Source organism: Haemorhous mexicanus, chromosome 2, assembly GCF_027477595.1.
Source record: "Haemorhous mexicanus isolate bHaeMex1 chromosome 2, bHaeMex1.pri, whole genome shotgun sequence".
NCBI classification, from domain to species: Eukaryota; Metazoa; Chordata; class Aves; order Passeriformes; family Fringillidae; genus Haemorhous; species Haemorhous mexicanus.
In genome coordinates, this window is record NC_082342.1 from 8,813,430 (window position 1) to 8,839,550 (window position 26,121).

The 26,121-nt window shown below is 37.8% G+C and overlaps 1 protein-coding gene across 1 annotated transcript in view; it reads left to right on the top strand.

Moving 5' to 3' along the window:
• ROBO1 (roundabout guidance receptor 1) overlaps positions 1–26,121 on the top strand; it is a 595,330-nt gene that overhangs the window by 236,000 nt on the left and 333,209 nt on the right. Inside the window, exon 2 of the mRNA XM_059872698.1 lies at positions 3,401–3,484. Within this exon, the coding sequence (XP_059728681.1) occupies positions 3,401–3,484 (84 nt within the window). The remainder of the gene's footprint in view (positions 1–3,400; positions 3,485–26,121) is intronic.

The following is a 26,121-nucleotide window of genomic DNA, read 5'->3' on the forward strand; positions in this document are numbered from 1 at the left end:
GAGGAACTAATTTTGACTTATTCCTGAAGTTTTGCATACTTATCGAAAAAAGTATTTTTTCTTTTGAATTTTTTTTAGGGGGTAGGGGTGAACTGTGTTTTTTTGGGGGGCTTTTTTGTTGTTTTTTGTTGTTTGGATTTGGGATTTTTTTATGTTATGAATCAAATAGTTACAGCCTAGGCATCTTTTTAAAGCTTAAGTTTTATTTCAGTGAAAATGGGCTCTTTTTTTGGGCAGCTAAGAAAAAATAGAAACCTTGGTTTAAATATTTCTTGTCTGATATAGAAATTCAACCAAAATGTCCAACCACATAGGAGAGATTTTTTTTAAGGGGCATCTCTCTCTGTCACTTCTGTTAAACATCTTAAGGACTGATAATGACATTTCTTTGAGGGATCAGGCACCAGGTTCAGCCTCTGCTTTGACTCAGAACTGTAAATTCTTCGTATGTCAGGTGAATTGTTCTTGGCTTTATAGTTCATTTGCTTCACATTTTCTGGCATTGTAACAAGTTCAAAAAGTATAATGATGTAAAAATGTTTATTATGTTTAGGAGAGCCAAGTTGAAAATTGCCTTACAGCATGGTAGTCATAAGAAATACATCATGTCTTAACATTCAGGATTTTTACTAGCCATTCAACAGAGTGCCTTCACAGCAGTCCTACAGTGAAATGTGTTATTTAAGTCAACACTACTTACCTCTGTTAAGTTATTACAGAGACTCCCAAGCAAAGCTGGAACTTCTGACAGAGCTGAAATTAAATTCAGCCCAGCACAGAGGGCAACAGCCCAAAATGTAGCACTTATTGTTCAATGAAATGGGTAGAATTCATCATCAGTAAGTAATTTCCAGCCAGAGACCATAATTTAACATTACTTGAACATAATTTTCAATAACAGGTGGAAAAGCAGCATTCCTCAAAGACTGAGAGAGTGAACAAGGTCTGTATAGTTTTAGATTGTAAATAACAAGGGCATTGTCACTAGCTGATACCATGTATCAGTAGTGTCAAAAAGAGACTAATTCCCTCTCTCATTTACTTTTACTGAGTGATTGAGCCAAGATTTGTGAGCCTAAATAGCTCCCAGTAGTTGCATCCTGGTTTTTACAGCTGCTGCTCTCCTAGCCTGTTGGCTTTATTGAAGTCACAGCAGTTCTCTATTGGAGACTGACCCTGTTACAAGTCCTGAGTGAGCTTTGATGGGGGCATTAGCATTGGTTGGTTGTGAGGTGCTGTGATGAGGATGGTCCACTGCTTGGAATTCCATATCTGAGGGGCTATCTTGGGTAAAAAGTCCGATTTGTGGTGCAATTATATTCTGCACATGAGACCAAGCATTACAGTGACACACAGGACACTTGCAGTAGCTTTCAGTGCACCTTCTTCCCCCTCCATCATTTTGAGCAGCGTGTGGTTAAATGTCCTAGAATGCAATCAATCTCTCAGGATGATGATCAGCAGGTTCATTGGTTAAATTTGGTCTGGGCTCCCTGTACTCAATTAGAAACCTTTATATGAAAGGTTTATAAAAGGCACTAAAAGAGGTAGGCACAGCCTCTGCCACTTAAATTAATAAGAAGACCCGTGCTTCTGTCCTTTACTGCAGTAATTTAAAACTTTGACCCAATCAACCCCTGAATGCAAATGAGTGAGCAATCTGGAGCAAGAGAGTGTTGGTCCAGTCAATCTGCAGCCATTTTCAGAGCAGATTTTAAAGATGTACGTGACATTGGCCATTAGTGAGCCAGCAAAGATGAATGGGCCAATAAACGAACATATTTCACTTCTTTCATCTGCCAAGATGAAACATCATCTTTGTGTTCGGCTGCTTTTTTGTTGTTTGGTCTTTTATTTTCTTAATTTGCACGACAGTGTTTTGAAAGGCATGCTATCAATCCTTTAATTGACTTTTCTAAAGAATTTTTTTTTCCAATAAGTCCCCTTTGTAGGTTGGTCTTGAGGATTTTGGTTTTCTTAATATTTTTCCTTTCTAACTCATTAAAAAGATTTTGATTTTTAAAGGTATTGTATCTAAGATTGTTTAGAAAGCAAATGGAGAAATGAATGTTTGGCATTGCATTTTAAAAATGAGAATGACTGAGCTAGTAAAATCCAGCATCCAGAAAAAAAAATCACTTTTTTAAATTTTTTCTAGTTTTGTTTCATAGACAGTTGCTTTCGGTGTTTTGTAAAAGTTCAGAGTAATTTTTAGCAGTGTGGATTTTGTTGAAAATGAAGAGTTATTTTCAGTCATTATAGAAGTCCAGAATATGTCTGAGAGAGCAAAACATGTCTTTGCAATAATTAATAAATTATCTGACACCTGTCAACAGAGAAAAAAAGGAGAAAAGCAGCCTATTGTTGCGGCTGTGTTATTTATGCAAAGACATTTGCTTCTTGAAGTTTTCTTCTGAACAAAATACTAATGTTTCTTTTTAGGTATTATCTTTTGGACAGTGCACTATCAAAAGTAAACTGAAATAGGAGTTAAGTTTAATAAACAATTTTACATAGAGAGTAAAACGGTGCAGTGATATTGTCGACAAATTCCTTTGAGTTGTGCTGTTTTGTTTTCAGATAAAAAATATTGGGATTTAAATTTTTTTGTTTTGAATTATTTAGTTCATCCTTACGAGTTATATCCATGGTGTTTGTGGTGTTTGGATCTGAAATTTATTCCTTAAAACACGTCTTCATTTATGAAGGTCTGAAAACATCTGTTCATTTATGTGTTTAGCTGACCAGCTGCCTTCCCTTTTTTCCCTTTTTCCAATGTGACATGAAAACGGAGTGATTCCTTGCAAGGATCTTGTAGCGGAAAGCGCATCTTCCTCGGTGATGCTGAGCTGCTCCTTTTCCCAGAGGGCTGAGCCCCTTTCCCCTGCCCCATCTCGCAGCCCCTCGGTGCTCGCCCAGCCCCAGCCGCCCCCCGCCTCCTCCCCACAAAGAGGTGAAGTCCCCTGGGTCTGTAATTGCCAGGAGATGAAGCGATGATGGGGAGTGATCACAGTCAATAGCTTTGATTAACAATAAGGTGGGAAATTAGCGATGCTAGCATTCAGCTCCCCTGCCCTGCCGTCCCCATATGCTCCTCGCAGCCTGCGCTGGCTGCTTAGCAGGGTGGCCACCGTGCCTGGCGGGCTGCAGAGCGACACTGGCACAGGGGACAAGAGGGGACAAGAGGGGACAGCTTTTGGGGGAGCCTGGACAATGCTCTCGGCGGTGGCTCTCCAGGCTCCAGCACTGAGGAGGGGGAAGAACGAGGTGTGCCGTGCACTGGCACTGTGGATCTTGCTGTCTTGTGTGGATTTAATTGTGTCTGGACGTGTTGTGATCAAAATGGCAACTCCTGTTACTCCTGTGACCCCATCAGCAGCTCTGGTGTTGTTTCCGACAGACTCCGAGGACCTAGAGAGGGGGAACGACAGCGGGACGCCACTCCCCACCTCTGATAACGGCGACAATTCCCTGGGCTACACAGGTAGAGTGCACCTTTCCAAAATATTCCTGACTGCCTCCTTCTGACACTTCCCACCCCATCTGCCATTGCCACCTGTATACGTTCCTTTAATCATCTTTGCGAGCTGGCTCTCTTTCTCCATTGCCTTTAGAAGTTCAACGTTGTTAGCGCTGTTGGGAAATGTTTTTGTGTCTTTTAACTAACCAAGATGACTGTCCTTGTGTGTGTGTTAGTACATGTCAATGATTTTAATGTTTTAATTTGCTTTGTTGAGACAATGCACCCATTATTTTCCTTTGAACTGTGTATATTAGTGCGTGAGGCAATGTATCATCTCAAAGAAATTTTTCCAAAGACCAAGGGGATTTTTCCATATGTTTATTTGGGGATTTTTTTTTTTTTTTGCTTTGTTTCTTTTATAAACAAAAGTAAAATACGTCGCAGCAGGGAAGAAAACCCAAATGAGAGTAAATGTGATTGGAGAAGAGTGTGTCTTATTGACTTCTGCTTTGCATAAACTACAGAAATGTGTCTCTAGGCCAAATAAGAAAAGCCACAGAATAAACAGCCCCATACAGCAGTGATCTCTGAGGAACCCAATCCTGTAACTCCTCTGCAGCCTGAAATGTTACCCAGCTCCAGGAGTCACTGACCACAGCCCAGTCTCAGCTGCAGTCACGGGTTTTCATGAACTACTGGTGGTCCAGTGTGACTCAGATATTCCTAACTGAGACAATCTTGCAGGGTACAAGCAGAGGATAGGCTGGTATATATGAGAGAGCAATTTCTTGTCTATTCATAAAACTTTAGGCCCTGTTATATGCCACTTATAATGATTGCAGCTTTCATCACCTGCCCCTCACAATCATCTCTGCGTGTGGTTTAAACTGTGACACATAATTTTATTTCAGTTTGAAATATTTTTTTTAAAAATGTAAAAAAAAAGTAAAGCAGTACAAATTTTGCCTTAGTCAAGAGAGATGCCTTTTTAGGAAAACATCACATGAATGCTGCTGCATATGGATTATTTAGACATTTCTGCATTCTGAATATTCCTACTAATTTTGTTCTAAATTCTTCCCCTTGCATGGTCCAAGTTCATCACATGTTCATTTCAGATGCATATGGGATCATATTATTGACAAAATATCGCTTTGAAAATGTCTTTCTTTTTTCCTTCCTATAAGTTAGACTTTTGCTTCCAGAACACAGGGATGGGAATCATGATCCCTGGTTCTTGTGTTTAAACAGCCACTAATTTACTTGGAACAGCAAGTCAGCCTCTTTTAATAACTGGTTTAGTTTTACCTGGAGATGAGCAGTCAGTTCCCCTTTAGCCTCCTCAGCCATCCCAGGTCTGGGGCTGGTGCTCTACAGGCAGATTCCTGCACCCAACAGTCTCACACCTGCCCATGAGGCAAGTGAGGGGCCCTATACACACCCCAAAAGCTCCCTTGGGCACCAGAGCAACAGGGGTGAAAATTTAGAAGGAGACCAAATCATATTTTTTTTGCACTGGAGAGGGGCTGGAGGCTTTAAGCGAGCACTCCCATGACAAGTGCAAGGGAGGGTGATGGCAGGCAGAGGGTGCAAGGGCTGCAGGCACTCCTGCTCCAGCCTTTAAGGCAAATAAGGCAGTGTTTAAGACAATACCTCCACTCTGAGCCTGGGGGCTTGGGACAGTGCCCCAAACAGAACACAGACCCTTCTGCATCTGGCACCCCTGAGCATTCTTGTCCTCTTCCGAGGTGCACACGAGCAGCTGGGCACTGCATCCCAGTATCCCAGGAAAGGCTCTGCAGGGCATTACAGCTGTTTAACCTGCCCCTGCAGGACTAATGGGGTCACTTGAGAGCACTGACAAAGTCAACCCTGCTCTAGTAGCTCCCCAGAGGCTCCCTTCTTAACTCTAGGCCATATTTTAATAGGCGTTTTCCAAGTGGGCACAAAAGTCAGGATTGACTTAGAGGGAGGCAAACACAAGCTGAAGAAAAATTAACACCTAGAAGATGACTGGGCTTGTTTAATTGGATATTTTGTGCCTCTATTTGAATGATCACCAAGCAAAGGAAAGACCATGTTTTTAATTTTTAAAGACTTAATGATCCAGTGTTTTTTCTCCACTGTGTAATAGTAATAGGCGCTGTGTGCATACCTTCTTTTATATGGAAAAGCCTTGAGGTATTTATTAAAATTAGCCCAACAGGTTTCTCTAGTAATCAGTAAGAGTTTAAAAAATAATATTCATTGGAATGCAACCTTATAGGTAAAGCTGCCTTTTTTTTTTCCTCTTTTTAATTGTGGGCTTATTCATATGGGCCTCATATGGAATTCATGGATTTTACAGAAGTATTCTTAGATAATTTTTGTTCTCTCTTACATTAAGAATTCTATTCTAAATCTATTCTCCAAAAGGAAAACCATTCCAGAAGCTTGTTTGTACTGAAAAATCTCTGACTCTTTCCTAAAATCACTTGGATTAAGTCCAGGATACCAGGACCCAGGGGTGAAATAAAGAGCAGTTTAGTTTTCAGTCATGTTACTATCTTCAGGTTGTGTCTGAATGGACAAAACCCATGACAGTAGATAACTGCTGTCATACCATAGGATTGTGCTTTTTGCTCATTCTGAGAGCACTGACACATCTGCAGGGCACCTATTCCTCCCATTCCACAGAAGTTTAGCTGCAAGCTATAGAAGAAAAGCATTTGCATGAATGGGAACTTTCAGGATTAAAGATTATAAAATTGTCCTGCATCTTTTTCTTTCCCTGGATGTTTTGCATGGTGAACATATGCAGCTGTTTCATACTGTTTTTAAGTGAATGTACATAACTCTTAGGGAGGGTTTCACTGTGTTCTCCTAAAGCCCCCTTTATCACTGTTATTTATTCCCCTAAATCTGGAGTTTTTTTCCTATCCACTTAGGTTTTGCTGTCTCCACTATGGATGTGAGCACTTGAGTTGAGAAATAAGCTCATGCCAAACAGTAAAAACATCAATTTCAGGGGGGCAAGAGGAGATAATAACCCAAAATGTCTCAGATAAATTCGAAGTTGTTAATACAATTCAATATTATTACAAGAAGGAAATTATGAACAACTGTTTGATTTCTCATGATTCTCAGGATGTTATAGGATTGAAATCTAGATTTATTTTTTTTATCATTACGATAAAGTGACAACCACTAGATAGTGCACTTTTTGTAGATTATCAGGGTTTTATAATCAAAACAATTATTAATAGTTATTAACTGTAGACAACTAGAGAAGCTTTATATGCATCTATATTATAGATAATTACTTTGAGAAAGCATTTATATTGTGCATAGGTAAGGGCTGAATAAACCACACAATCAAGAAAAGAAGTTCAGACACTGGGGATTGTTCCATATGCATGACAATGGTATTAGACTGAAGGAGTTCATAAGAAGGTTTTTTTTGCCATGACTATTTAATACCAGAGAAATACTAAAGAATTGAAAAAAAATCTGAAACCTGATGTGACCCCATAGGCAGCATAGAGTCTAGATGTAGTTGGATTGATTCAGCAAAGAATTCAGGATTAAAAAAGTTAAGAACTTTTAACTATAACTCTGTCAGTGTAAAGAAATGAGGCTGGAAGATTATCTTGTCTGCACCTTCACAAAAGATCAGTTCTACAGTGACAAGGCCAGATTGGAAAATAATTGCATTGTTAAGATGTGTAACAGCAAAAATCTAAATAGCTGTTCAAACAATATGCATAAAGAATAGGCCAAATTACAGTGAGATTCAATAGGATAAAAGAATATGACTTAGATACTTTGTGTTGTATCTAATTTGTCCTAAGGAAGACACCCAAGGTAGGTTTCTGAAATGCTGCAAGAGCATGCCTGTTTCTCTTTCTACAGACTTTAAGAAAAATGATTGCAAGAAATTTTACATCCCCATCAGCTTGAGTCTAAGTTCAGAAAGGAGAACCAGGTGATAGGAGTGAGAGAGTAGAATGAAATTTAATTTGTTCACCAGAGGAAGACAGGGGAATGGAAGATGTAAGTAAGAATTCAGTTCTTTGTCAGGTGTAGGCTGTGGAGGTGTCAGACCAAGCTATTGTTTAGGCAGTTATTTTAGAGGGGAAAGAAATCCTAAAGTTTACCATCTTTTTTCTTTTTTTTTTTAATAATTCCTGGAGAAAATAATGGGGACAAACAAGAAGAGGAGAGGAAGCAAGGAAAAAGATCTAGCCGAGTTACCACTGTATATCAGAGCAAGAATATGGAAAATCATCTGAATAAGATACTGGAAGAACTCAGGGGATGGAGAATTTAGAAAAAAAGGTCATAGAAGGAAATACCTTTAAAAACATCAGGGTTTCCAAGAGAAGGGCTTGTATTTAGTTACTAAATGGAGCAGATGATGTGTCGAGTGATGCCCTATAGTACTGGAGAAGCCTTGAGGGCCACAACTCTGCAGCAGGGAGTAGGGAAACCTGAAGAGCATGGGATAAAACCATCTTGACTAAAGCTACTAAACAGATGTCTCTGTTTAATATTTACTGTTGGAGCAGATTTTCAAGAAAAGACTGAAGTAATTAATATTTCCACATCAGATATCACATGTGGTGTGCCAGCCTGAATAGTAAAGAAAATGTTTCCTCTTGGCTCACAGGCTTCTTTTTTCCTCCCCCAAAACACTGCAAAGGCAGTAGGTGTCAAGTATGAACCTCAGTTATTTTCCACATAATCAATGGCTGCAGAGTAATCTCTGAGATTGCATTGTGCTGTGCTATTGAAGTGTGTGCATGCAGGATATCCCAGGAAGTAGCACATTTCCTGTTAAATCAACTGTGACATAAATATTGGGGATCATTTAACAGATCACAGAGTATCACTTGTGTTACAGAGACCAGAAGGATGGCTTGTTAAATTAACACTATATAGCCAAACATTTGCAGGCAAGGATCACCACTCCTCATTAAGTAGAGTCATAACTTTTTAAAGGGACATTTCCAAATACTTTTTTTTTTTCCTAGTTTTCTCAGACAACTCTTTCAGTATGCAAAGAAATCCTGCGGTTCCCAGCTGAGACCTGAAATTAGTGTTCAGGCTTTTCCCCCTGATTTTAATCCTGAAAATATTGTGGTGGTATTCTTTTGTATAACAAAATACTCCTTTTTTCTCACACTGCTTTTCTTCTTTAATACTATGTTGTTATGTCATCAGGACAATTGTTCTTAGTGGATCACTGCTGGTCCCATGTGAAATAGGACAGGTTGGCCTTGGAGGGCATTTTAAGGGGAAATCTATCTTCATTTCATGGCCATGTTTGAGACATTTCTTCCCCTAGTCCAGTTATTTTCCATAGGTTATGCTATGTATTACAGGGTGTTTGTTTTGAAAAGTGGTAGTTCAGAAAACATGTTAAAAAAAATATTTCTTTGACATCAGAGGTGGAAATCTACACTAATGCCTTGTAAGAAATGGGAGTATGTTTCTTTTTTTTTAAGATGATTAGATGTAGTAAATGTACATACAGATTTTGTGGCAGAGAGAAAGAGGTGAGAAGAAAAAAAGCTGTGATATGCAACAGGATGAGACATAAAAAATTTGGAAATAAATATTTGCTATTTGGTATTCTTTATAAATTATCATCTTTTGTGTAAGTTGGAAAGAAATATTGGGAAAAAAAAAAAACAGAGCAAAAGCAGTTAAGCAGTCTGGCTAATGGGTTGCAAAAAGTGACAGATGAAGGTGTAGGTGCAGTGTGGATATTTTTGATTTGGAGGAGGCTGTAATTTCAGATGGGAAGCAGGTAGCTAGTGATGTTTGAACAAAGCAAAAATCTCATTTCCATGCAAGAATTCCAAGTGAGCTATTGGCACATCTCATATTTCACTGCTTTCATCAGGACAACCACCTGTAGATAAAAACAAACACTTGTTTGCACTGCAGAACCAACAAACATCTGACAGGGCTGAATGAACCGCTAGATCAGATAGCAGCAAGATTTTTTTTTTTTTTTTAGTTACAGATTCCTTACTGCTAGTGGTAACACACAGTAGACTTCAGCTGGGCATTTACATCTCAGGATATGTACAAAGCCTGCAGTTAAAACCCTCGCCCCAGCCTTTCTCCTTTTTGAAACTTTCTAACTGAGCAAGTGTGCTCTTGAGTCACTGAGAGATAGAACACAAAGCCCCATGATACCAATTTTCCAATTTTACAAAGTTCCTTCTTAGAGTGCATCTGCACTCTAAATCCAGGAACAGATGGGTACTGTTATGCCTATTAAAAAAAAAAAAAAAGAGAAGAAGAGAAAAAAGTCCCCTGCTCTTGTCTATCAGCAAAGCTTTCTGTTCCCCATGTCAATCTAAACTGCCCAAAAAGTCCTTTCAGTTTTATCCTTCTCTTTGCAGGCAGTCTTCTGACACAAATACTGAGGATTTGCTTTTAATATGTATTAAAATATATATGTAAATATAAAAAAAATCAGCAGGATTGCCTGTCAATGAGAGCTTTAACTGATGTTAAAGCAATACTATTTTAATCAAAACTCATATTAGCAATATTGGAGCACAAGTACTCCCACTTACATAAATCTTGCCCTGCCAATTTTTATGAAAAAGTTAATAGAAAATTCCCTTCTCCAAATATTGTGTTATACTTCAAGGCAGAGTTTTTATCAAAATAGAAAGCATGGCAATGTCCCATGTTCCTCAATCAGTGAGAGCCAGAATATTGTATTAAGAATTTGTCTAATACTGACTTTAGCAATAGTAAATGCATCTTTATAGTTAAGGTGCTAGGAATTTTATAAACAACCATATCTCAAGAAACTGAATTTGAGCTTTAGAAGGTGCAGGAAAGAGCTATTAAAATAGTTAGGGAATAGAAAGTTTATTTTGATGGAGGCCTCAATGAAAGGGAGATGTGACTGCATTTGTTGCCAGCCTTGTGGTTTTAGAGAACAAACAGGAAAAAAGCACATTGCTTTTTTATCTTGGAGAAATACAGTTATTGATAAATAGCCTCTCTTCAAACAGTACTCAAAACCTGGGCTTTTATAATAGGAGAGTCTAAGCTTTTATTTGTGCTACCCCTTGACAAAAGAGGAAGCAGTAAAAAATGGGCTTTAATTAATATAGGATAGAAATTTAGGATGCAATACAGGAGCAGATTCTAGAGCACTTCTCAGCCAGGAGTTTAAAATCTCCTTTCCATATATTTAGATTTGTGACAGGCTATGAGAGGCTGTGCATGCTCGCTTTGATTCCCCAGGATGAGCATTTTAATCTTGAGTTCACATGTTCCTAATTAATTATAAGACAAGTAAAATCAAAATAAAATGCATTCACAGCATATTATAGTTTCTCTCTTCCATTTGGGCTGTCACAGGCGAGAACCCCTGGAGTTGATGAGAGGCTTTCTGCTGAGGGCCTCCTAGCAAGAGCAAAGACAGAGCAAATTACCCTCAGACACTGCTGTCAGTTCAGTGAATTAAGTATGCAAAGCACTTTGTGAAGATGTTCTGAAGTGCAAATTTCTGCCACTAGGTCAAAAGAGTATGAATTATCACAGGATGAGCAAGGTAAGAGGACATCATTCCCCATCATCTTCATCAGGGTGTTAGACAAGTTAGTCTTTGATTTTAGCCAGGCAAATTGTTTTATTTAAAGAAGCAGGAAGTTAGTAATGCTGATGATTACATTGCATGCATAGCAGTGAAAAGCCCTGCATAGATGAGAACATTAATTTATTGTGTCTACAACAATGCACTTTCATGAGTAGTACAGGAAAAGAAAAGCACTGAAATGTATTTTCTATAGTTTAGATATTACTATTGTTGGTTATTTATCATAATATTCACTATATGGGATAATGGATGTTCAGGTTAATTCAGGTTGGAAGCAATGATTGGAGGTCTTAAGTCCAACTTGCTAAGCAAGCAGGGTCAAGTATGAGGTCAGACCAGTCTGGTCAGGGCTTCACCCAGTTAGGTCTTGAAAACTTTCAGAGACAAAGCTGGCAGAGCCTCTTTGAGCAGCCTACTCCACTGGCTGCCTGTCCTCATAGGGAAGAAAATTTCTCCTGTTCAGTCTGAACCTCTTTTGCTTTGACTTATGCCTGTTGCCCCTCTCCCTGCCACAGACCACTGTGAGGAGCATGTCTCTCTCCCTGTGCTCAGTGACCCCATCATCAGGCAGGGAGGCTGTACTGTGGCTCTTCAGTCCCCCTGTGATTGCCTTTTCCCCAGGCTGAGCAAGCCCTGGTTCCTCAGCCCCCCAGGTAAGTGCTCCAGCCCTGAGCCTCCTGCTTGGCCCTCTGTTGAACTCAGCCCAGTTTGTCAGTGGCTTTACTGGGAAGCCAGGAAAGGCTGAACTTGCTGCTGGCCCAGAGCCTCAGTGCCCACCCAGCAGAGCTGCTTCCCAACCAGTTTGGGTGCAAGGGGTTCTTCCTGCCTTCCTTTCCACAGCAGGATTTGTGTGTGCCCTCGTTAAATGTCATGAGGTTCCTGTTGGGCCATTCCTCCAGCCTGGCTCCCTGCAGGTGGCAGCCCTGCTGTTGGACATGTGGACTGGTTCCCCAGCTTGGTTTTGCCTGTCAGCTTCCCTGCCCTCCTCCAGGTGGCTGATAAGGACCTTGAGCAGGCCAGGTCCCAGGACAGGCATGGAGGTCCCTCTTTTGTCACAGTTCTCTGGGTAGGCTTCTGGGTAGGCTAACTTTTGAGGTGGTGTGTCATCAGGTTTTGCTTATTTGGTAGTCCACCCATCCAGCCTATAACATCCCTGCTTGGATACAAGAATTTTGGGGGAGATGGTGTTGTAGCCAATACATGGAAGTCTAAAAACACAAATAGGCTATCGATTTAGGATTTCCCATCAAAACTGGTCTCCCCTGTTTGCGCTGGTTTTAACTGCAGCTCTTCTCCCAGAGTTAATACATCAACATCAATCAGAAGATCCACAGGTTTGGGGTTTTTTTGTCAGATCCCTCTGGAAGTGCTGCCAGCCATTTCTTTTCAGTGCTTTGTGTGTGTACATGATTCTTGAGTGTTGCTTGTCCATAAACCGTTAAGAGCTGAACCATCACCTACTAGTGTTAAAACATTGTAGGGAGCTCTTTAGAGGGAACTGTATTGATTTTCAGTGACCCTTGTTTAAGGAGGGAGATGTTTTCCTGTGGTACAATTTACTGGAGAACACAATATTTATAGGGCTTTTGTCTAATACTTCCTAAAAGGCAGTGAAAAAAACTACTACTAAAACTCTCTGCTCCTGTCTTCATTGAAGAAAATACCGAATTATTTTTCACTCCTAAATATAAGCAGAACCCTGTTGTTTTTTAACTGTAAATACTTTAAAATAATCTCTTCCAAACCACTAGCCTTTTTATTAGATTCTCTGCCTCTGTTGAGGCTCTTCCTTTTCTTGCCATCAGATGATCCTTGTGAGGTCATAAGAACCAGTTGCTTCATCCTTCTTCCCTTTTCTTTAACTTTATTTCCTTAATTTCATGGTTTGTTTCTGAATAACCACCAGGAAAAGAAGGAATAGACAAACCAGCCCACTCATACATTCATTACTTAATCACTCAAAAAATACTGAAGAACCATTTTGCTGAATTTATTTTTGTCTAATCTTTTGCAAAACAAATTTCTCTGTCTTGTTTCTGGAGTAGTGCAAAATCAAATATAAAAATTTTCTTTTTCTGTTAGGAGTAAGTACTGCCTAAGGGAGACCAAATCACTTTTCAGTAGATTAAAAGTTTTGATAGCAAAGTATAATTTCTTCCATTTCAGCAAGGTAGTTTACTTGTGCTATGGTGTGTAATGAGGCCTTTCATCATTTCATATGCAGAGTACTTTTTTTTTTTTTATTAAAAACAAGTGTATAGTATTGCATTTCCATCAATGGCAATTATAAGCTTTGACAGGAAGCTCAAGACAAAGGAAAAAGAAGGTAAAAGGAACTTATTGATCAAGTGATTGCAAAGTTAGTGTTCAGGATTTCTTCCAAAACCTCAAAAAGCAAATTTAGCATAAAAGTCTGGTGGGAAGGAAGATGCCTGTTTCACTTGGGAAAACTACTGTGCAGTGTACAAGTATTGCAGAGAGTTTATAGACCATGTTTAATGGACAGTAACTACATCACAGGAGGCTGAAAATGGCTTTAGGTTATTTTTTCCTTCACAATTCCAGCTGTTTAATTACAACATCCAGACCATTATCAGATGGATGAAACAGGAAACTTATCTGTGAAATATACTGGTGAAATCTGTGGGAATACTGTGAACACTGTTGTGCAACATATGCACTCAAATGATTTTCAGTTCTTGAGCACACATTATCACCCATACATTGACTGGATTTTTATTCAAAATTTAGATACATATATATAAGTACTTCTATTTCTGTCTTTATTAAGAATTAATAAAATTATATCCAGAACATGGTCAAAAAAACAGATATTATGGAACAAGTAGTTAAATAAACCCTCTGTAAAAAAACAAATGAAATTTTAAAAGAGAGCAGTTATAGACATCACACTCAGCATTTGTACACTGAGTACACAAATATATTTGTAAAAATGTATATTTGTATACTCTATACAAATACTCAATACATGTATTTGAAGGGCTTTGCAAGAACTGAAGATTTGGAGGAAAAACTAAAATTCTCATAAATCACAATATTTTGATTTTTCTCTTTTTCATGTAAGCATGGCTGACCCCTGGCAAAGGCTTCCCAGAGAGGCTGTGGAATCTCCATCCTTGGAGATAATCAAAAGCCACCTGGGCAAGGTCCTGGGCACTCAACTATATGTGGCCCTGCTTGAGAAGAGGGATGGGACAAGATCAACTCTGTGGGTCCCTACCAAGCTCAAGCAGTCTGTGATTCTATAATGTAAAAACTTGCACACACAAAAAAAAAAAAAAAAAAAGTCTTTGTAGATATTAACCTACCTGAAGATAACTATTTTTTTGGCCAAAAATGTTCCTTGAAAAACTAGAACTTATGTGAGGAACAGCAAGAGTGCTTGTCTGCCCATGAAGTCCAGAATACAGAGGCATTTTCTTTCCAGAAAAGGATGGAAAACATCACCAAGATTAGGAACCCTTTGCTCTTTCTTCCAGAAGCACAAGCTAGAGTTATAGAGCCCTATTTTTGAGAGGGATGTGCTTTTGCCATGCTAGTGTGTTAGAACATGCCTCTTCAAGTGCTTTATAAACTAATTAATTTGTATTTAAATTCAATATGTCAGTTATAGGCTTATCCACCTGTATACACACAAGTGTTTCAGGGTAGCTTGTCTCTGTGTTTCTGATCACACAGAATATCATGTAATCTATCTACATGCTGAATATTGATCCAAACCGAGGCAGCTACAAATATAAAGAGAGTAGGGTCTCAGAGGAGAACAGAATGGTTTATAATTGAACAGAATAGATTATATAATTGAATAGAATAAATGATTTATTTCTTTTATTTAAACCCACATGACTGTAAATATAATACCTGAAAAGAATATACTCGTTGAGCTCTCCTTATCTGGGTCTTAAAAGTTCTCTGAAGAGTGAATGGATCTAGTTTTCAAATCTGAATAATTAATTCTTTTGTAATACCCATATGGCATCTTTATGAATTTTCTCCTTTTTTTTTTTTTTTGTTTTTTTTTTTTTGTTTTTTTTTTTTTTGTTTTTTTGTTGGGAAATGCCCTTGTATTAAGGTTAAGGTCTTTTTGTAGCTGCAGATGCTCTTAAAATCTGTTGTCCAGAAGCTGAACTGAGATAAAGAGAAAGCGTCACGACACAGTTATTTTGGCAGCCTGATCAAAGCGGGACGGCTGCATTTAGGCAGACAAGTGTATCAAAGGGATGCACTTTGAAAAGGCTGAGTTAGCATTCCCAAAACTGTGTCCCTGTGATATGCTCTGCAGTGCTGCTGGCAGAGCACACAGCGCTAGGAAGTGTTGTGCATCCGTCAGGACACAGCTTGAACCGAGCATAGTGAGAAATTATGATTCACTACATTCTCTTGCTGCTTTTATTAATTTCCCTCTAGCCATAACACATCTGTTTATGGTAAGACTGATCCAATGCACATCCAACTACAGTTGAATTATTTCAGCAAGCAGTGGATACAGTAAATACTATCCATGGTAAGATTTAAAAAACAAAAAAATTACTTAAAACTGAGTTAAGAGAATGAGTCCAACTAGAACAACACAGGGCCCTAAGTCCTCCAGCAGCTTCTCAAATGTAATTTCTTTCTTTTTTTACCGTGATAGTGGAACGTCCTATCCTGTGAGGTATGGAGTATTTCTTAATTAGAGTTTTTTGTTTGCTTATTTATTTGTATTTTCCAGTAGGGATAAAGAATATTCAGGGCTGTATTAGAGCAGTTGAATAGTCAGGACAAGAACTTGGATTATAACCTGTAGGTTGTAATAAAGGGAAGTATTCCATATAACTGTAAATAACCTGTAGTTTATAATAAAGGGAAGTATCCATATAAGTGGAATCTTAAATTTATTTTCATCTTACACAGAAATCAGTGAGTGAAGCACTGCAAATACCCACTGGCCACTTGCCTCTTCTACTGTAACGGAGCAGCAGTGGAGAAGATCTTGAGTGATTAGCTGGTGTTTTCCTTGCTGCTTACAAATTATTTAGTCAGTATTTCCTTCTGAGTCAGTGAGTTTGGCTTCTTAGTGCCACTACAAGGATAGAAGGAAAATGAGAGGACTGGAAGAGTTTGGATGTTTTCTGTACTCTTTTTTGTATTCAATAGAAGTGAGATTAGAGAAATTATTAAGATTCATGGCATGACAAATATGGCATGCAGCTGTCTGATTTCCAGGTTTCTTTATATATGTTTTTAGAACACACTGGTCTATAACAAACAGGAGCGGTGGATGCCCCATCCCTGGAAGTGTTCAAGGCCAGGCTGGATAGTTTTTGTGAGCATCCTGCTTTAGTGGAAGGTGTCCCTGCTCATGGCAGGGGATTGGAATTTTATGATGATGATCTTTAAGGTGCCTTCAAACCCAAACCCTTCAATGACTGTTTTTATAAATCAAACTGATACACCAACCATAACTTAACTTGAATTTTCCGTAATATTCAGTGACATTGCTTGAAACAAAGCCCAGAGGGACTTTTTTATTTAGCTAGAGATGACTACTTCTTTCCAATATACGTAAAACCTACCAAAATTCAAATACCTTCATAGCATTTGAATATCTTTTGTTCCCAACACAGTTAAATAACAATTGCATTTGAAAAAATCCTGTCAATTACTATTCTCATGTCCTTTATTTGCACCATTTTTAAGAACATCTAACTCTGCTTTGTCTACATATTATTTTGTATTTATAAATGCCAATATTTTTGAAGCAAGTGAGTTAAATAGGAAATTAATCTTATAAGGTATGTTAAAAGCTCCCAGGGCTGCACCCGATGATTGTTGATTCCATTTGGAGAGACACCAAGGGTGTGAGTTTCCATATGAATGGTTTCTTGTCTTTTCAAGCTCTAAATAGCTTAAGGCTCACTAATTATACTGGTGCTGGGACTACCTTAACAACAGCAAGCATCAGAACACATTTTAGATGGTCAGCACAGAAGAACTAGGTCAGGGACCTCCAGGGATTTCATCAAAAGGTTAGCAAACCTAGCAGCACACCTTGAGCACCAATCACTGAGGCTAATGAGACCTCATTTAAATAGTTTTTCAGGGAATTAGAAAAGATCACCTTCTTTTGGGAAATGAAATTTTACTCTGATGCATCTAGTAGTAGATCTGCTCTGCTTCTTTTTTTTGTTGGTTTTTTTTTTTTTTCAAATATACTCCTTTATCCATGCAAGGATATTACATTAATAGTCACATGTAAAATATGCTGCCATTAGCACAATAAACTCTACTTTCCTGAGACAGAAATGCAAAATAAAATTCTACACAGCAGATGCATTTTCTTTAAAATGGAGTCTATGAATCTGTCATATTAGCTACTAAATGAAAGCAATAACAGACCTTTTTTTCCTTTCCAAATCAATGAATTCCATGATTAAGAACATTCAGAAAATAAACTGAGTGAAGAATAAGTGTGTTAGCTATGATGTTAAGATTGTAACAATTTATGCATTTAGTTGTCAAGGTTTTTAAGTGAAAGGATAAAATGCTATTTATGAACATATACATAGATATAAGAAAAAACACTAACTCTATTAATTTAATATAATTTTGTAAATAAAATATGAAGATTTTGTTAATCTTCATTTAAAATGCAATAAACAGACCTACTGCATAAATATTCTTTTAAATAGTTCCACTGAAGCTGATCCTTCAGTGTTTTAACATTGAAAAGTCTTTTAGCAAGACCTAAGCATGCAAAAAAATTAGGCCAGAATGCCTTCAATGCTTATATAATATTAGAACTATTTCCTAGGTGTGTTCTTTCTAATTTAAATTACCTATGGGCTTCCCAAGTACCTCCTTTGGCAGAGAAACTAAATAGTTAAACAGATAATATTCAAAAAGGAAGCCAAGAATAGTGCCTCAGAATAAAAGCAGAAGCAGTAGCTTTGTCTCATTCTGAAATTGTTTTTATTTTCAATGTGTCCTTTCATGTACAGGCAGGAATCATAAGGGATTTGAAACAATTAAATTTCCTTTAAAGAATGATTGCCTAAATACAGCCTGGGAATATAATACTAAAATAGTAGAAATTAACTGTACTATTACACTCTAACTACATTTCACAGCTTTATGTTCCCCAAAGGTGCCTGGTGTGTGTGTGTTGCATTCAGTCCATCTGTGATTGATAGACACAAGTTCCTCATGGCTACCAAATCAAGCATAATACCTTTTTGTTACATGTTGCATGGCTCTCAGTGTGATAGGATGGAAAATTCTAATTCACTAAAGAGATTTTACTGTAATGCCTGATATATATCAAAAATCTCTTTCAAAAAACCCTTTCAGGATATTCAGAATTTTATGTGGTGGCTCCATATCATTAATTTTCTTAAATGATCTCCCCAGAGGTTTTCATTGTGTTCAAGTGAGTGGAGTATTGAAGGGTTGGTATTATTAGCTGGCACTTATAAAGTAAGAATACAAGGCTTTCTCAGTAAAAGTCCTGGGGTTTTTTTTTTTTATCAAGCAGTTGAAAAAAATAGACTGCTGAACACAATGATATCATTTTTTTTCACATCTTTGGGAAATCATTATGATTTCTATGAAACGCCAGTAGATGAAGCATTATTTTGGCAAAAGTTATTATGTGGCATCCAATTCTCATTAAAGACCCCCTTTGGCTTGGGTAAATTTAGTTAGATTGGGCCTGCTGATCTTTGCCAAGTGCTGTCTTGAATTATTCCATACTAAAATGCTTCATGTGTGTTACCAAATGCCATGGTCCCATTTATACTGATTATTCTAACCTATAGAGTTACAAATGAATTCACAATTGTTTGTGGAGATGTGGTTCAGTTCCAAGTGGCCAGAAATTCAGGGGGTATTGCTTTTGATTACCAGTCCTTTACTCAGTACTGCTCAAGGGAAGGGTTAAGGACAAGGATTTGTATGGATCCATGCCTGAAATTCCATGGACCTGACCTCTGCAAGCTCCACACCTCTTCCTCAAATATATTCTATAGCAAAACTATCAGAAACAGATCTAGCTGGATTTAAATCAATAGGAATTTTACCAAGATAGGTGTGCAAATAGAACAGTAATTAGTTGTCTGACTGAAGGGGTGAACATCTCATTCACTCTTAAGCTGCCAGTTCTCTACTCCTTTAACCATCTCCGAGGGTAGGGAGGAAGGAATGACCAGCAATCTGTTCAGCTGGTAAACTGTAACATTTTTGTCTTAGAATAAATAAAGATTCTCCTCTTAAAATGTAGGCATTGGTTCAGGAAAAGAATAAAAATAAGGAAAGTAAATTAGAAAGACCTAGATAAAATCCTCTGTGCAAGGTAAATAAGATTTTAGAGTACTTAATTTTCACACATCTTCTTCATTGCAAGACAGGTACACATATTATTGGTCCAGAGCACTAATCAAATGAAGCTGTGGACTAAACCTTGTAGAATTTCACAGATGACTGCATTACAGAAATACATTTCCATTGATGAACAGTAAACATAAACAGAAATCAATGATGAAATGAATATTGTTCCTTTGTATGTCAGAATGAATGGATTTATATTTGGTTTGAGCATTGAAAGTGTTACAGTGGATGGAGAAATAGCTGGCTATTTATACTAAAAATATAAACGTGAGTTTCATAGATAATCACATAAAATAGGAAGAGAAATGCATGAAGTTTCCCAAGTAACCTTTGTTTAGAACTCAGAGAATAGAATATTTCCTGATGTAGCTGCTGTACATCAGACAGAATCAATAGAAACCAAGAATAAGCTTCTCAAGTGAAACAAACATCAGAAAACATCTGTCCTTACTGACTTCAACAAGCTGCTGGCAATCTAATGATGTTATAAGTTTAATACAGTATCACGTATAGCAAGGTTTACAGAAAGGAGCTTTACATTCTGTCTCTGGAATATTCCCTCTTGGTTTCTGGTTAAATAAGAATGATCTCCACAAGCAATGAATTACAAGGGTTCATAAGAAGGTTGCGTTTCACAATTTAATTCGATTTCCATTTCTTCTTGACTTTATGATCTGTATAATTCCAACTGAATAGTAAGGAGCCTCTTATATTCCTCCTTCTGAAGGAAAACCTCATTTCAAATGATGGTTGCAATTGTTGTACATTGGAGTAAATAGAATCTAAATGAAAGAAAAATATTTATTGAAAGTACATTACATTTTGTTATATGACAGAGAGTTTGTTTGGAAAGCACAGTTAAGTAATGGAAATGGAATAAGTACTTGAAATCATGATACACTGTATATCTCAAGACCTCCCTAACACTGCTCTTCCGCCTGTTCTAGTAAATCTCTGTTTAAAAGCAAAGGAACAGCATCAGGGGCTGCTTCTGTACAGAACATAAACCATAATAATCAGACATTTTTTGAGTCAATAAAATGTTTATGATGGCATGTTAAGTAGCAAAGAAAAAAGTGAATGTTGAGTTGCTTCAAAGGTAGAATAATACATACAAATAATACAAATATTTTAGATTCAAGGCCAAAAGCAGTCTTTATTTGTCTGCATTTTTACATGAACAAAACTTCTGTGATTGCAGTCCTGCTTTTCACATTTGAATGTCAACTGAATTTGACAGAGGAGGGAGATCCTGGTTTTCTCTCCAGAAGGCAGGTCCCATTCTGTTTGGATGGCTTGGCAAAAGAACAGATCTGTACATGCAGGCTGCCTTCAAGCACAGACTGACTCTTGGCCAGCCAGCATCTCCAAAGGGGTAAAAGGGAGGCACAGCTGAGTGTTTTGTCATGCAAGGAACACTGTGGGAGAGCTGGTGAGGGTGCACTACACCATGCACAGTGTAGAGAGCACAACAAGAGCCAGCACCAAATCATGGCAACATGAATCCTGGGAGAACAAGGCAAATTCTTAGGAAGCCAGACCTCATTGATCTGGTTGTTCAGGAAGACATTTGTTCTCATGCCATGAGCTGTCGTCTATTATTCATGGTCAATAGCACTGGGCAATTACTGCATAATTTGAAAGAAAGCTGAAGTTATCATCATATTAAGGAAAATAATTTATCCATTCTTAGGTCTAGGGACTGTTTTTTTTTTTTTTCAGGAGCATTATATTACGCTCTGCTGTGAAGCAGTTAAATGGATAAAACATCAGGAATAATGCTTTCAGTATAGTTTTGTTTCTTACTGGAGAGTAAGAACACTTAGCTAGAATATCTCCAGTGTCTAGAAGTGCTTTGCCACAGTGCAGCAGCAGTTACTCAGAAATCTCTCTCCCTTTAAAGCACCAGAGAGTCAATTGTCCACATGTGATTTTCGTTCAAGCACAGTTTCTGTCAGACAGTTTCCTCCCCTTCTTGACATATTTACAAACCTTGGCAGGCCTACCAAAATTTTTTTGGCTTGTTCCACTGGATTCTTCTAGCTGAAGGAAGAAAGGTGGTGATGGGATTGTCATTGTTACCCTTCTTGCCTCTCGAGGTCTCTGCCAAGTCCGGGAATATCACAAACCTCTCTATGAACAGGTTTTTGAAATGCACTGACTCAAGAACCGAGCTAATGGCAGTGTGGAAAATCAAGGTGAAGCAGACACCTCACTTGTTGTAAGCAGGCATCACTGCCCTGACATATTGCTCACAGCACACACGCTGTACCCACAACAGAAGCCATCTGTTGGGATGGCTTCGTGCCTGCACTCAGCCCATGAGATCTTTGTCCCTCCAGCATGGGTGCCAACAACAATAGACCTGCTCAGGGAACCAGTGCAACCCTGAGAGTAACCTCTCATCACGTAGGAAGCCCTTCCCTCTGCTGGCGTTGAAGCATTGGTACCACATGCTTCTCTTCAGTTGTTAACAGCCTCTAATTAGCAGTAGTCATATTCTGAACCTCATTTGTCAAATTGTATCTTGGCTAAGCATTCAGCACACTCAGGAATAGAACTGTTGGAAATACTGTAAAATTGTCTTTTCAAAAGCATCATATTGCACTTGGCTGAAAGAAAGCTTTTGGGTCTTACTGTGATATAAATTGAACACGATATTCTTTTCCTGAGAGAACAAATCTTTGGATATGAAGTCCAAAAACTGTGAAAAATAAATTAGCAATTTAAAAAAAAAGGTCAGCTTCAATTTTTTTGTGTTGCTTTTGTCTGAAAGGGAGCAAGAGCCAATAAAAGAAACAGGCCTGACTGCGGGACCCTAGACTTCAAAGCTTCAGTTCCAGATAAAAGTCCAATAAAAAAAAACAAAAAAACCCAGTTGCACAGTGACAAACCTTCATCCCTTACACGAAGACAGAAAATCCTATTATTGAGCACCCTTCTTCAAGTGGATGTGGAGAACTGCCAATTAACTACCTCTGCTAAGTGATAGGCAACCTCCTTGATTGCCTTGAGAGCGATGAGCAGCAGCAATGCTGGATTTCTGTAGTAGGTTTGTTCTCAGAGCCCCTTTGAAGGTCCCAGCACCCCTCGCACAGACGTGGTCCTCATTTGGAGCCCCATTTGCATTTCAGCGCCTCGCCTCGCACCTCGTACGTCAGGGATGGGGGCTGGATGAGCAAGGTCAAAAAAGAGGCAGACAGTCTGCAACTCAGCTTAAGCAAAAGAGCTTGTTTTACACAAAGTACATGCAGGAAATTTTCTGTCTTTAAGTGCAGAGCTCAGTCATGTTTCCTGTTCTGAAATGTTCGTTGTTTTTTTTTTTTTTTCATTTCTTTTTTCAAATGGTCATTCTTGCATCCCACTCTCTTCTCCACTGCACTAAAGCTTATATTCTGAAGGGATAAAATACTTAAAATTCTCCCCAAACTCTCACTTCTAGATATATATTTCTGGGTTTGATTTATTTATCAGTATAGCAGTGATGGCTTCTAAACTGTATTTTATAGAATTTTTAAAAATAATTTTAATCACCAAAATGCTACAGAGAAGTAAATTTTGCTTGTCATTATTTATTGTTACTCATTTAGATAAAAAAATATAGTCTAACCGCCCAATTTATCAAAATCATATAGAAGACCTAACTTGAAGAATGCCTTTGAACAATTTACGAAATTCTAGGCTATTTCTATAGCTTTTCCTTGCTTGTATAACATTAGAAACTGTAATGAAATGAGATTTTAGATGGTCAATCAACCTCATTCCCAAATGCAGCAGCAGGAAGAAATTAGGTATCACTTCCTAAAAAGTTCTATGTGTTTTTCACAGAAAGTGGTATTATTGTCTATCTGATTTTTCTACTTTGCACAAGAGAACAAAGGGAATAGAGCAAAAAGTACCAGATGCCACAGAGACTGTGAGGAAGACTGTGGTAGGATGATGATCTTGAACCTTTTCCTCTCCTGTGCTGACATCTGGTATCTCTGTTCCAAGCTTGGATAACCAGCACAATTTGGGGACAAAAGATTTTTACAGTTTATCACGGAACAGAAAACCATGAGGAGAAAATTTCACCAAAACCACTTTATAGCCATGTTCCATTATGTGATGAAGTAGCTGTGCAAGCTTGATTCCTGTAGGAGAAAGGAACTGAAATTCTGGCTTTAACACAAAATGCAGTAATTAATGTTATCCCTAATAAGGGGGGGAAATAGAGCTTATATATATGTTTTATAAACACAGGAAGGTATATATAAAAACCTCTTTTTCCATACACTTAAATCAATTCTAGCAAAGGGGCTAATCATTCCTTGCTGCCTTAATTTCCCTTCTGTTCAATATTGTAGATAATATGAATCAAATAGAAGCTTCCTAGTTCATGTCTGGCACAGGGAGGCACTTTCATTCATACATTTAAATCCACTGTGTATTCATCCCACCCTTTTATAGGAAAATAGGTACAGACTTGCAAAGTGGAACTAGAATCCTCGAATATTTGAGAAGCTTTTGGATGTGCAGTGTAGGCATTAGAGCTCAAGTGAAAAACTCCAGTCACTTACTTACAAAAAAGGTAAGAGCTGCATAATAAACACATTTAGGGCCATTTGAAAAGAAGGAATGAAATTGGATTCCTATTTAACAGTAGACTCTCCCAAGAGCTCTGAACAGTACTCCATTACTCATTTGCAAAAGCAATGAAAACATTAATTGACCTCTTGATTAGTATTTAAATAATAAATACCACAGTGGATTAATGCACTGGCCTTTTACCTCAAAGACATAGTTTAAAACTGACTTGACAAAAAAATCAATTTAATTACATGATACTAAAATTGCAAGTGCCAATAGGTGAGAGTTTCCATGAACACAAGGCCACACATCACATAATCATGCCAAATTGGAATTTATACAGTGCTTTATTTTATTTTATTTTTTTTAATGAATGCATGCGGGGTGTGTGTTGAAAGAAAGCAGGCTGCCACCTGCCACAGAAATATCCCAGAGAGCAGCTCCCATCCTTGTGAGCCAAAATATTTGGTTTAAATGCAAGAAACCTGAAAACTGACACAGTTCCATTATCACATTCAGCTAATTAAAACAGATACATTATGGAAAGAAATGTCAAATGTTTTCTGTAAAACTTATATTTTGTGGAATTGCTTCACATATACCTGTGGAAAATGAACTCAGATTTTTAGTTTTTGGGATACCTTTACATGCACACTTGATGTTAGCCAAGTCAATGGAGTCTGGAGGTTCTTGTTTATATTAAATTATTTAATGCAAGTCTTTCCTTATGACTTTGACAGCTGGGAAATATCATAAACTGCTCTTAGTAGGCTTGTACCCTAAGGAGTGTAAATCTCATGAGGTCATTTATTCCACTGAGTTTTCTTTTATCTAACTCTGAAAACCCTGAAAACAGCTGGTCAAAACAGATCAAGAGAAGAGTCTGTGTCCCCATTTGGGTGGGTCCAAAACAAAAATCCTTAGAGCAGATTCTGACATTTAACTTTTCCCGTGGGTGCATCTAGATACAGGCTATATTCTAGGGAAATTACATCTGAAATCACCCCCCCCATAGTGTGATGTGATACAAATTTTGGCTTAGAACAGTTAACAAAAAGCAGTTTCCCCACAGTCATTCACTAATTGTGTGGAGTAAATAGTACTGGGGTTCCCAATAGGATGGTGAGTTTGCTGTAGAATGTAGTAGATAACCCTAAATTTTGGAAATGCAGCAGTTGAGAGTTTTTTAAACTTTGATTTATCCAAAACCAGATTATTTTCTGACAGGATGTGCTCTTTATTTATGCATATGTATTTTAGACAAGTACAGTTAGGCTCTTATCATGTCAGACTGAAATTTTCTGCAACACTATTTTAAACAAAATTGTGTTTTCAGATATTTTTCATAAAAGCTATCTATCTCTGGAAGAAGTCTTTGTCTTCTTTTCCATGAAAACATGGACATTTTAGTAAAAATGTATTTTGACTGCATTTAAGATATTTTTTCAATCGGTTTTCTACTATATGTAGTTTTTACTTGATGTGAAAATGAAAGTGAATTAGATCTAAGTGTGCAGGCATGTAACTGTAATAGGAAAAAAATGAGATTGCTTCAGTTTGGTCAATCTTTGCTAAGTGATTGGTTTTCTCTATCAGCTTTGTGTGATAAATATTCAACTTTTGGCTCTTATGAAAAGCTCAGTTGAAAAAGAAAAGATTTTCACGTATCGTAACAGTGCGGTTCAGGCAAGCAGAAATTATTGTGGCAAAGAGACCCCATAGTAATTCTGTTTGAAATAGTTTTCTCTTCCTCTATTTTTCCTCATCCTTAGTTGTCTCAAAGATTAGGAACCCTACAAAGAATCATAACTGCTCATTTTGTAGAACACCTAAGACAGCTTTTTATGGCTGTCATTTTATAAAGTCTTCTTTACAATTTGGAAGTCTTGTTAACAGTTTTGGTTGGCTGAGAAACTGAGTATTTTTTCTGTTCCCTTTCATATTATAAAGGCATGTCATAAATCCATGGAAGAAGGTTGTTTTGTTGCAGTTTTGTTTCTATTTGTTTGTTTTAAATTTTTTTCTATTGAAAAGTAAGGTCTACTAGAGAGGGTCTTGTGAGGTGAAGAGAAGGTCTACTTTGAAAAGATGG